This window comes from Vulpes lagopus, chromosome 15 (genome assembly GCF_018345385.1).
Source record: "Vulpes lagopus strain Blue_001 chromosome 15, ASM1834538v1, whole genome shotgun sequence".
NCBI classification, from domain to species: domain Eukaryota; kingdom Metazoa; phylum Chordata; class Mammalia; order Carnivora; family Canidae; genus Vulpes; species Vulpes lagopus.
The window spans coordinates 20,367,617-20,380,969 of record NC_054838.1 but is presented as its reverse complement, the minus strand read 5'-3'; the positions used below and the strand labels follow the sequence as shown (position 1 = coordinate 20,380,969).

At 39.3% G+C, this 13,353-nt stretch overlaps 1 protein-coding gene across 1 annotated transcript; it reads left to right on the top strand.

Moving 5' to 3' along the window:
* The first annotated feature begins 907 nt into the window (after positions 1–907).
* On the top strand, positions 908–1,855 carry LOC121476530 (olfactory receptor 56A3). Its single transcript, XM_041730598.1, has one exon. It carries the CDS (start codon positions 908–910, stop codon positions 1,853–1,855), a length of 948 nt encoding a protein of 315 aa, XP_041586532.1.
* The last annotated feature ends 11,498 nt before the right edge of the window (positions 1,856–13,353 follow it).

The window sequence follows — 13,353 nt, the reverse complement described above, 5'->3', positions numbered from 1 at the left end:
CCAATCCACCGAGACAAAGCATAACCACTAGACAGGAGGACCTGGATCACTGTATTGGAGGTAGAAGGGGAAATGGAAAGGGGATGAAAGTACATAAAAGTACATTTCATCACTCTCACACTATAGCAATGAGAATTATCAATGCTTAGCTTCTTCAATGACACATATGCCTCCTCCATACATATGTGCAAGTGCACATTCTACTTTTACATTGTTCCATTCCTGAAGTCAAGAATCCCACACGTATGAAGATGTATTGGCAATTACGTGGCAGGATCCATACCCACCAAATTAAAATGACTTTTTAGAGAAAATGAAAATTAACTAATGTTCATGCCAGGATATAGTATTTTTAATCTGTTATTAAAGCCAACTATCGCTGAAAATTCAGAGCAGGGGTGGCATGGAAAACCAGGAATCTGTACCTAGTCAAACTTTGTGACAGACTCTGTTACTCATTTCTGTGTGTTGTTATAGTTAAGTTGTCATGTGTTATATAGGTAGGTAGTCATTAAAAAACAAAAAAACAAAAAGGAAGAAACTTATAAAGACAAATCTAGAGACTCATCTGTCCCAAAGTACTTTTCAAAGTAATTTTATCCTTTCTTTTGTTGCTACAAAGACATAACATTCTCTCAAAAACGGAACTTGAACAAATCAAAAATGTATAAATGAACCATATACCTTAGTCCTCTACACTGCTTGGTGATAGAAATATCAGAACAGGATCAGAACACAAAGAATAAAGACATGAATTTACATGGCTCTCGATGACCTGCTAGGACTCACACGAGTTTCACCTAGGTGAAGCAAATTGTAGTGAATTTATGTGTCTTGATTCAGTAGCTAATTTTTACCCTAATTTTACAGATCACTAAAGGAAAACTGTAGAAATATATGACAGAAGATGACCGCAAATCAAAATGGGACCATATCCATTGAGATTTCAGACTTTCTCCTGAATTGTTTTGTCAGGTCTCCCAGCTGGCAACTTTCTTTCTCCCTGCCCCTCAGCCTCCTCTTCCTCCTGGCCATGGGGGCCAATGGTGTTCTCCTGATCACCATCTGGCTGGAGGCCTCTCTGCACGAGCCCATGTACTACCTGCTCAGCATCCTCTCCCTATTGGACATCGTGCTCTGCCTCACTGTCATCCCCAAAGTCCTGACCATCTTCTGGTTTGATCTCAAGTCCATCAACTTCTATGCCTGCTTCATCCAGATGTACATCATGAATTGCTTCCTTGCCATGGAGTCCTGCACATTCATGGTCATGGCCTATGACCGCTATGTGGCCATCTGCCACCCACTGAGGTACCCATCCATCATCACAGAACAATTTGTAGCGAAGGCTGCCATTTTTATTTTGGCCAGGAATGCTATTTCTACAGTGCCTATTCCCATTCTATCATCCAGACTCCATTATTGTGGGGGAAATGTCATTGAGAATTGCATCTGTGCCAATATGTCTGTCTCCAAGCTCTCTTGTGATGATGTCACCATCAATCGCCTCTACCAGTTTGCTGCAGGCTGGACACTGCTAGGATCTGATCTCATCCTTATCTTCCTCTCCTACAGCCTTATACTGCGAGCTGTGCTGAGACTCAAGGCAGAGGGTGCCATGGCCAAAGCCCTGAGCACATGTGGTTCTCACTTCATCCTTATCCTCTTCTTCAGCACTATCCTTCTGGTCTTCGTGCTCACTCATGTGGCAAAGAAGAAAGTCTCCCCTGATGTGCCAGTCTTGCTCAATGTTCTCCACCATGTCATTCCTGCAGCCCTCAATCCCATTGTTTATGGAGTGCGAACTCAGGAGATAAAGCAAGGAATCCAGAGATTACTAAACAAAGGATGGTAGTGAGGACAACTGCAGATCTGCCTTCCTAAATTAGAATGATTTTGAATCAAAAATGGGTGAGTGACCTGCAATTCATATCTATGAGTTATAATCTCAAACTGGGTAAGTTGGATATTGTTCCTTCTTTAATAAAACTTAAGTGTCATTATATGTTTCCTTTCTCTCACTTCTCCTTTAACATTATCCTTAGCCTCTTTTGCTATACCCATGAATATTATCCTATTTTAACAAATACTGGATTTCCACTAGGCAGGTTCTAAAGTGAGAAATTTATTTTTTTTCCAGATAGTAGAAGCGGTTTGTTTTATTTTTTTATTGGAGTTCAATCTGCCCTTATTTAGCAGAACACCAAGTGCTCATCTCACCAAGTGCCCCTCTCAGTGCCCATCACCCAGTCACTGGAACAGCCCGCCCAACTCTCTGTCCACTTCCCCCTGTTCATTTCCCAGAGGTAGATGTCTCTCATGTTTGTCACCCTCACTGATATTTTCACTACTTTCCCTTTACTCCCTTTCACTAAATTTTATATTCCCCAAATGAATGAGACCATATAATGTTTGTCCTGCTCCAATTGACTTACTTCATTCCGCAGAATACCCTCCAGTTCCTACCACGTCGAAGCAAATGGTGGATATTTGTCATTTCTAATGGCAAGTCATATTCCATTGTATACATAGACCACACTTTCTTTATCCATTCATTTATAGATGGATACTGAGACTCCTTCCACAGTTTGGCTATTGTGGACATTGCTGCTAGAAACATCAGGGTGCAGGTGTCCTGGCATTACTTTGCATCTGTATCTGTAGTAAAACCCCAGCAGTGCAATTGCTGGGTGGTAAGTCATATGTATTTTAACTCTTTGAAGAACCACCACACAGTATTCCAGAGTGGCTGCACCAGTTCACACTCCCACCCACAGTGCAAGACTGTTCCACTTTCTCTACATCTTCTCCAACATTTGTTGTTCCTGTCTTATTAATTCTCACCATTCTCACTCGTGTGAGGTGGTATGCATTGTGGTTTTGATTTGTATTTACCTGATGGCCAGTGATGCGGAGCATTTCTCATAGGCTTCTTGGCCATGTCTCTGTCTTCCTCTGTGAAATTTCTGTTCAGGAATTTTGCCCATTTCATTATTGGATTGCTTGTTTCTTTGCTGTTGAGTTTAATAAGTTCTTTGTAGATCTTGGATACTAGCCCTTTATCTGAGAGGTCATTTGCAAATGTCTTCTCCCATTCTGTAGGTTGTCATTTAGTTTTGTTGATGGTTTCTTCGGCTGTGCAGAAGCTTTTTATCTTGATGAAGTCCCAATAATTCATTTTTCCTTCTGTTTCTCTTGCCTCGTGTATGTATCTTGAAAGACATTGCTGTGGCCAAATTCAAAAAGGGTGTTGCCTGTGTTCTCCTCTAGGATTTTGATGGAATTTTGTCTCACATTTAGATATTTCATCCATTTTGAGTTTATCTTTGTGTATGGTGTAAGAGAATGGTCTAGTTTCATTCTTCTGCATGTGGATGTCCAATTATCCTAGCACCATTTATTGAAGAGATTGTCTTTTTTTTTCCTGTGGATCGTCTTTCCTGCTTTGTCAAATATTAGTTGACCATAAGGTCAGGGTCCACTTCTGTACTCTCTATTCTGTTCCATTGATCTACGTGTCTGTTTTTGTGCCAGTACCACACTGTCTTGATGACCACCGCTTTGTAGTACAACCTGAAATCTGGCATTGTGATGCCCCCGGCTATGGTTTTCTTTTTTAATATCCCCCTGGCTATTTGGGGTCTTTTTTGATTCCACACAAATCTTACAATGATTTATTCCAACTCTCTGAAGAAAGTTCACGGTATTTTCATAGGGATTGCATTAAATGTGTAAATTGCCCTAGGTAACATTGACATTTTCACAATATTTATTCTTCCAGTCCATGAGCATGGAATAGTTTCCATCTCTTTGTGTCTTCCTCAATTTCTTTCAGTAGTGTTCTGTAGTTTTTAGGGTATAGATCCTTTACCTCTTTGGTTAGGTTTATTCCTAGGTATCTTATGCTTTGGGGTGCAATTGTAAATGGGATTGACTCCTTAATTTCTCTTTCTTCAGTCTCATTTTAGTGTGTAGAAATGCCACTGATTTCTGGGCATTGATTTTGTATCCTGCCACTCAGCCAAATTACTGTATGAGTTCTAGCAATCTTGGGGTTGAGGCTTTTGGGTTTTCTATACACAGTATGATGTCATCTGCAAAGAAGGAGGGTTTGAATTCTTTTCCAATTTGAATGCCTTTTATTTCTTTGTGTTGCCTGATTGCTGAGGCTAGGACTTCTAGTACTATGGTGAATAGCAGTGTTGAGAGTGCACATCCCTGTCTAGTTCCTGATCTTAGAGGAAAGACTCCCAGTGTTTCCTCATTGAGAATGATATTTGCTGTGGGCTTTTCGTAGATGGCTTTTAAGATGTTGAGCAATGTTCCCTCTATCCCTACACTCTGAAGAGTTTTTTATCAGGAATGGATGCTGTATGTTGTCAAATGCTTCCTCTGCATCTATTCACAGGATCATATGGTTCCTGTTTTTTCTCTTGCTCATATGATCAATCACATTGATTGCTTTACGAGTGTTGAACCAGCCTTGCATCCTGAGAATAAATCCCACTTGGTCATGGTGAATAATTTTCATGTACTGTTGGATTCTATTGGCTAGTATCTTTTTTTTTTATTGGCTAGTATCTTGATGAGAATTTTTTCATATGTGTTCATCAGGGATATTGGTCTATAGTTCTCCTTTTTGGTAGGGACTTTGTCTGGTTTTGGAAGTAAGGAGTTTCTGGCCTCACAAAATGAGTTTGGAAATATTCCATCTCTTTCTATCTTTCCAAACAGCTTTAGGGAGAATGGTTTCTTCTTTAAACGTTTGATAGAATTCCCATGGAAAGTCATCTTGCCCTGGACTTTTGTGTCTTGGGAGGTTTTTGATGACTGCTTCAATTTCCTCCCTGGTTATCAGCCTGTTCATGTTTTGTATTTCTTCCTGTTCCACTTTTGGTACTTTTTGGTTTTCCAGAAATGTGTCTGTTTCTTCTAGATGCCTAATTTATTGTTGTATAGCTGTTCATAATAAGTTTTTAAAATCGTTTGTATTTCTTTGGTATTGGTGGTGATCTCTCCGTTCTCATTCATGATTTGATTACTTTGAGTCTTTTCTCTCTTCTTTTTAATAAGGCTGGCAAATGGTTTATCTATCTTATTAATTCTTTCAAAGAATCAACTCCTGGTTTTGTTGATCTGTTCCACAGTTCTTCTGGTCTCTATTTCATTGAGTTTTGCTCGAATCTTTATGAACACTCTTCTTCTGCTGGGTCAAGGTTTCATTTGCTGTTCCTTCTCCAGCTCCTTTAGGTGCAAGGTTAGCTTTTATATTTGAGTTCTCTCCTGGTTTTGGATGGATAGTTGAATTGCGATGTATTTCCCCCTCAGGACTCCTTTGCTATATCCCAATGATTTTTAACGGTTGTATCTTCATTCTCATTAGTTTCCATGAATCTTTTTAATTCTTCTCTAATTTCCTGGTTGACCCTTTCATCTTTTAGCAGGATGCTCTTTAACCTCCACTTTTTTAAAATCCTTCCAAACTTCTTCTTGTGGTTTAGTTATACTTTCAAAGCATTATGGTCTGAAAATATGCAGGGGACGATCTCAACCTTTTGGTATCGGTTAAGACCTGATTTGTGACCCAGTATGTGGTCTATTCTGGAGAAAGCTCCATGTGCACTTGAGAAGAATGTGTATTCAGTTGCATATGGATGTAAGGTTCTGTAAATATGTGTGAAATCCATCAGGTCCAGTGTATCATTTAAAGCTCTTGTTTCTTTGGAGAAGTTGTGTTTAGAAGATCTGTCATTTACAGAAAGCACCATGCTGAAGTTTCCCAGGATAAGTGTATTATTATCTAAGTATGTCTTAACTTTGGTTATTAATTGATTGATATACTTGGCAGCTCCCATGTTCGGGGCATAAATATTCATGATTGTTAGGTCCTCTTGTTGGATAGATCCTCTAAGTATGATAGAGTGTACCTCTTCATCTCTTACTACAGTCTTTGGGATAAACTTGAATTTCTCTCATATGAGGATGGCTATTCCTGTTTCTTTTGAGGACCATTCGAATGGTAAATGGTTCTCTAACCTTTTATTTTCTGGCTGTAGGTGTCCTTATGTCTAAAATGACTCTCTTGTAGACAGCAAATAGATGGGTCTTGCTTTTTTATCCAGTCTGAAACCCTGTGCCTTCTGATGGGATCATTAAGCCCATTCACATCAGAGTTACCATTGAAAGATATGAATTTAGTGTCATCATAATACCTATTCAGTCCCTCTTTTTGTGGACTGTTTCCTTGGACTTCCTCTTTCTTTTACAGAGTGACCCTTAATATTTCTTGCAGACTGGTTTGGTGGTCACATATTCTTTCAATTTCTGCTTATCTTGGAAGCTCTTTATCTCTCCTTCTATTCTGAATGAGAGCCTTGCTGGATAGAGTATTTTTAGCTGCATGTTATTCTCATCTAGGACCCTGAATATATCCTGCTGATCCTTTCTGGCCTGCCAGGTCTCTGAGAAGAGGTCTGCTGTTAACCTAATACTTTTCCCCATATAAGTTAGGGATCTCTTGTCTCTTGCTGCTTTAGGGATCTTATCTTTATCTTTGGAACTTGCAGGTTTCACTATTAAATGTTGAAGTGTTTAACGGTTTTTATTGATTTTGGGGGGGATATCTCCATCTCTTGGATCTGAATGTCTGTTTCCCTTCCCAAGTTAGGGAAGTTCTCAGCTATGATTTGTTCAAATACACTTTCTGGTCCTCTGTCACTTTCGGCGCCCTCTGGACCCCAATTAAATGTAGATTTTTCTTTCTGAGGCTGTCATTTATTTCCCTTAACCTATCCTCATTATATTTTAATTGCTTTTCTCTTTTTTCCTCAGCTTCTTTCCTTGCCATCAACCTGTCTTCTGTGTCACTCACTGGTACTTCTACCTCGTTAACCCTCATTTTTAGGACCTCCAGCTAAAGTGAGAAATTTATGTTCCAAAATGTACAGCTATTAATATGTCATGTCTTTACATTAACAAATATATAAATATGAATTTTGGGGGTAGGGCTGTGTAATATGTACACATTATCATTCTTATTTCCACAAAAGGGAACATATTGGAAACAAAACAAGAGTGAATTTTGAGTCCTAAATCATGGCAAGTTGCCACTGGTTTGTAACTGAGTTTGCAGCTGGATGGTCATTAGGAAATTTGCATGACCAGAGACACAGGGGTTTTGCATGGATTTCTAATTTGTGCAAAAAAATAGCAATGAGTTTGATTAGATTCAAGAGATTCCTAAATTCTCCCCAGTGGGTTAGTGCTTCAGACATTTATCTTTGGATCCAAGCTGTCATAGTTTATGGTATGCACATATAGCTCTGCAAATGAGTTACAGGTTGTTCAAGGTTTGTAATATATAATCCAGTAATAATAATTTAAAATATTGAAAATACAGTATATGAACTTTGTTTTCACATTAATTGGGCAGTTTCTAAGCACACTTTGTGTCCTGCTATTTCTGTTAGTTATTAGACACAAAAATAGAATATTGTTGCTGTTGGGAGCCCAAAGTTTGATTATGGGAAATACAAATATGAGGATGAGGAATGGAATAAGATATCTATAGGCAGTAAAATATCTACCAATATAAGAAAGCATTAGATAGAGAGTTAAAGATCTGAACTGTAAGCCATGAACAATTACCTCAAAAAGGGTAGGTTCTTGGAAACAAATGAAGTGGTCTCATTGTGTTTCATGTTACTCATCTGCTACCCCTGAGAACAGTGAATAATTGTTTTAGAAGATCTTTTCTGAGGGGCACTTGAGTGGCTCAATCAGTTAAGCTTCTGCCTTCAGCCCAGATCCTGATTTAGAGCCCAGGGATCGAGTCCTGCTCCAGTCTCCCTGATGCAGGAAAGTTTGCTTCTCCTTCTACCTCTGCCCCTAACCACGGTTTGTGCGCTCTCTCTCTCTGTCTCTCTCAAGTAAATAATATCTTTACCTCAAAAAAGGTCCTTTCTAAATATAAGATTTTTGTGCCTCAATAACAGCTTATAAATGTGTTTCCTTGTTTGACTGTGAAAGGAAAATCTCTCAAATGTTGATCCTAATACTCTCACCAAATTCTGGGTCTTTCAGCCTTGCATGAAAGCACATAGATTCATCCTTGGACTACTTAAGCTTTCATTCAGCAAAACTCTGTCCATTTCTTTGTCTTCTCTATCTCACAGTGAAGAATGATAAATGGGTACTTCATTCCTCTGCTCCTGGATATCACTGTGAACTATTTATTTGAAAAAATAACCATGTACTCACATAATTAAGAAGCAACGGCTAAAAGCATATAATCACCATATGAATGGAGAATAATATATTGCTCAAAAGTAAAAACAGAATGTTCAGCGACAATTAGATTCAAACCATTGATGTCCTTTTTCATTATTATAAGAAAAAGAATTCCCCAAAATTTCATTTCCTCACACATTTCAACAAGAGAAAAATTTAGTTGTTTAAAGTGTGCATAACACCAACAACAAGATATTACAGGAGTGAAATGGAAGAAAACTTTTATGAATTTGTATTTTATATGTGGAGTAGCACAACATTAGTAGAAGGTTGACTTGATCATTGAAAGACACATTTTTTAAACACTACAACTGACAACAGCAGAAATTTTCTCTAAAAAGCACATATATTTTTAAGATTTTATTTATTTAATCATGAGAGATACAGAGAGAGGCAGAGACATAGGCAGAAGGAGAAGCAGGCTCCATGCAGGAGCCCAGTGTGGGACCCGATCGTCCAGAATTACACCCCAAGTCTAAGGCAGAAGCTCAACTGCTGAGCCACCCAGGTGTCCCTAAAAAGCTCAGATTTTTAAGGTAATCTAGTCTCTGCTGGAACTACACTGCCATACAGAGTAAAAGAAGCCAATAGTGGGCATTAATCACATCAACATTGCAAATTTATGAGGTTAAATCAGTGGCTCAGGAAGTGATGGCAATTTTGGCCTCCAGAACGCATTTGGCAATGTCTAGAAACATTTTTGATCCTTACAACTGTGGGGGCAGAGGTGAATTTCGGCATATGGTGCTACCGACAACTAGTGAGGTAGGCCCAGGAACGCTGTTAATAAACCCATAATAAATAAAGAACAAACTCGCACACCTACAAAAAAATAATTGTCTGACCAAACTGCCTTTACAAGCTGAGAAACTCTGATCTAAATGATCCAAATTAAAAGTACAAATAGACATATGAGATTTGGAAAGAGAGGGAAAAGAAAGCCTCATCTATATGCTGTTAACAAGAAATTCACTTTCAATATAAAATCATAGGCAGGGGGATCCCTGGGTGGCGCAGCGGTTTGGCGCCTGCCTTTGGCCCAGGGCGCGATCCTGGAGACCCGGGATCGAATCCCACATCAGGCTCCCGGTGCATGGAGCCTGCTTCTCCCTCCGCCTGTGTCTCTGCCTCTCTCTCTCTGTGACTATCATAAATAAGTAAAAATTAAAAAATAAAATAAAATAAAATCATAGGCAGGTCTTCAACAAACAGTGGTGGAATATCTGCACAGCCATCTGCAAATAAATAACTAGATAGATGATAGATAGATGATAGATGATAGATAGATAGATGATAGATTAAATAGATAGTTATATAGAACAAGACACAGTCTTGCATCTTTCACACACACACAAACAAAAGTTAACTCAAAATGGATCATGACTCTCAACATAAAACATCATACCTTAACAGTCTTACAAAGTAACATAGGAGAAAATCTAGATGACCTTGGATATAGTGATGCCTTTTTTGATACAACACCAAAGACACAACCCATGAAAGTAAGAACTGATAAACTGGACTTCATTAAAATTAAAACTTCCAAAGTGCCTTGGTGGCTTAGTCAGTTAAGCAACTCTATCTTCATTTTGGCTCAGGTCATGATCTCAAGGTCCGGAAATGGAACCCTGCTATGGGCTCTGCGCTATCAGGGAATCTGTTTTCTCCTTCCCATTCTCCCTCTGACTCTCACCCTGTTCAAGTGCTCTTCACTCACCAGTAAATAAATTAAATAAATAAATAAATAAATAAATAAATAAATAAATCTTCAAAAAATAAAGTAATTACATTAAATTGAATTTCCACTCTGAGAAAATCAATGTGAGAGAATGAGAAACTAAGTTATAAACCTTGGAAAATATTTGCAAAGAACACAAGGAACACACCTCACCAAACAAGATGCACAGGGAACGAAAAAAAAGAAAGAAAGAAGAGGAAAGAAAAGAAAGAAAAAAAAGAAAAGAAAAGAAAAGAAAAACAGAAAAGTTGCTCCACATTAGAGTTCAAGAAAATGCAAATTAAAACCACACTGAGATATACATACTTAGTAGAATGGCCAAAATCCAGAACACTAACAATAGCACAAGCTGGAAACCATAAGGAGAAAGAGGAACTCTCGTTCTTTGCTGGTGGGAACACAGATACCTACAGCCAGTTTAAAAGATGATTTGGAGTACACTTCAGTTGCCTTTGGCTTGGGGTGTGATCCCAGGGTCCTGGGATCAAGTCCCGAATCGGGCTACCCACTGTGAAGCTGCTTCTCCCTCTGCCTTGGTCTCTGCCTCTCTGTATGTCTGTCATGAATAAACAAATAACATCTTTTAAAAATAAATAAAATAAAAGATGATTTGGTGGTTTCTTACAAAACAAAACATACTCTTACCATTTGATCCAGCAAGTGTACTCCTTGGTTTTTACACAGATAAGTTGAAGATGTATTTCTAACTTAAAACCTGCCGAACGATGTTTATACCAGCTTCATTTATAATTGCCAAAACATGCAGGCAACCAAGGTGTCCTTCAGTAGGCGAGTAGATAAATAAACCAAGGTATATCAATAGAATATCATCCAGGCCTAAACAGAAATGAGCTATCAAACTATAAAAAGACACGGAGGCACCTTAAATGCATATTACTGAGTGACAGAAGCCAGTTTGAAAAGGCAACATACCATATGATTCCATCAATATGACATTCTGGGGAAGGCAACACTAGGGAGACAATAAAAAGGTCAGAAGTTCCTGGGTGAGTGAGGAGGAGCAGTACAGAGAAGAGTCAGCAGAGCACAGAGGATTCCTGCTGTAATGAAAATACTGCATTTGATATTATAATGATAGATCCATGCCATTATTCACCTTGTGTATGCCTTGGTTCCAGCCACCCCACACAGCACCCCTGCACAGAATTCCCCGAGACACCCCTACTTATAACTGGCTCAGATCCAGCCCCTCCCTAAGGGTATCCCTGTGCTGAGCACCCCAGGGCATCCTGGACTGCATCTGCTTCAGCTACAGCTTTCCTGCCAGAGTGCCTTCAGTGTGGAAAGCCCCAAGATATCCAGGCTTCCACTCACTCCACCTTCAGCTATCCTGCCAGGGTACCCATTGCATAGAAAACTTCCCAGATCATGCCCACTTAAACAACAGCAGTCTTGCCTTGGCACCCTCTGCACAGAACATCCAAAGACCTGATGTAGCCCATAGCCCATGTTGGGACCCACCAGCCCTCTGCCGAGACCTCACTGAATATAGAGTTTTCCAATGCTCTGTTTTACATCCACTTCCACTTCAGCTATTCTGCCAAGGTGCCCTTTTTGCATAGAGCCCCAGGATTTCCCCAGCCTGCACCCACTTCAGCTACAGCTGTTCCTTCAGGGTGCCCTCTTCATTTAAAGCCCTGGGAATCCTACAGCCTGCACCCACTTTGGCTTCACCTGTCCTGCCCGATTACTCTCTTAACAGAAAACCTGAGGACCATCCCCAACCATGCCCACTTCACCTGTTGCCATCCCACCATGCAACCCCAGCATGATGTCCTCTCCATATCCCAGCCTACAATAGCCACAACTCCAGCCAGCCTGTAGCCAAGCACATGTGGGCCACAAAAAAAAGATGAACATAAACAATACTATTCCTTCAAGTTTAGCAGAAGTAGCTATTTCACCTAATTCATAGAAACAAACACTGAAGTCAAAGAAAATTGAGACACAGAGGAAAATGCTCCAGAAGAAAGAACAAAATAAAACCTCAGAGGAATAACTAATTGAGAGTAAAGCAGGATGCCTGATAAAGAGTATAATGTAATGATCATAAAGATGCTCAGGGGCCTCGAGAGAAGAGTGGAAGAACTCAGAACTTCAACAAAGAAATAAAAATGGAAATTTAAAAAAAGTTGAAGAATACAATTGAAGTTAAAAATACTCTGAGGGAATCAACAACAGATAAGAGGAGGTATAATAAAGGATCAGCAATCTGAAAAAATAACAGAAAGAAACCACCCAAGCTTAAGAGAAAAGAAAAAGAAATTTGAAAAAAACAAGGATGGGTTTGAAATTTGAAATTTGAAAAGAAATTTTAAAAAGTAATGGATCTCTTGGACATTGGGCAAACAAACATTCACATTATAGAGGTCTCTGAAGAAGAAGGAGAAGAGAGAGAAAGGAACAGAAAGCTGATTTGGAGAAATAGCTGAAAATTTCCCTAGCCTAGAGAAGGTAGTAAACACCTTGGTTCAGGAAGCACAGAGGTCTCCAAAATGTTGAACCCAAAGAGATTCACACTACAAGACATACTAATTAAAATACCAAAGTTTAAAGATAAAAGGGGGATTTTTTTTTAAATTTTTATTTTTATTTATTTATGATACTCACACACACAGAGAGAGAGAGAGAGAGAGAGGCAGAGACACAGCCAGAGGGAGAAGCAGGCTCCATGCACCAGGAGCCCAACGTGGGACTCGATCCCGGGTCTCCAGGATCGCGCCCTGGGCCAAAGGCAGGCGCCAAACCACTGCGCCACCCAGGGATCCCAAAAGGGGAATTTTAAAAGCAGCAGCAAAAAAACCTAAAAAGTTACATACAACAGAAATACCATGAGACTATGAGCTGATTTCTCCGCAGAAATGTTGCAGGCCAGCAAGGGTTATGATACATTATGATACATTATGATACATTCACAGGAAAATCTTACCACAAAAAATGAGGAAATTGAGGAAGACACAAAGAGATGGAAAAATATTCCATGTTTATCGATTGGAAGAATTAATATTGTGAAAATGTCAATGTTAAATTAACACATTTAATGCAATCCCTATCAAAACACTGTGGACTTTCTTCAGAGAGTTGGAAAAAATCATCTTAATATTTGTGTGGAATCAGAAAAGACACCGAATAGCCAGGGGAATATTAAAAAAGAAAACCATAGCCGGGGGCATCACAATGCCAGATTTCAGGTTGTACTACAAAGCTGTGATCATCAAGACAGGGTGGTACTGGCACAAAAACAGACACAAATAGAGAACACAGAAATGGGCCCTCAACTCTAGGGTCAACTAATATTTGACAAA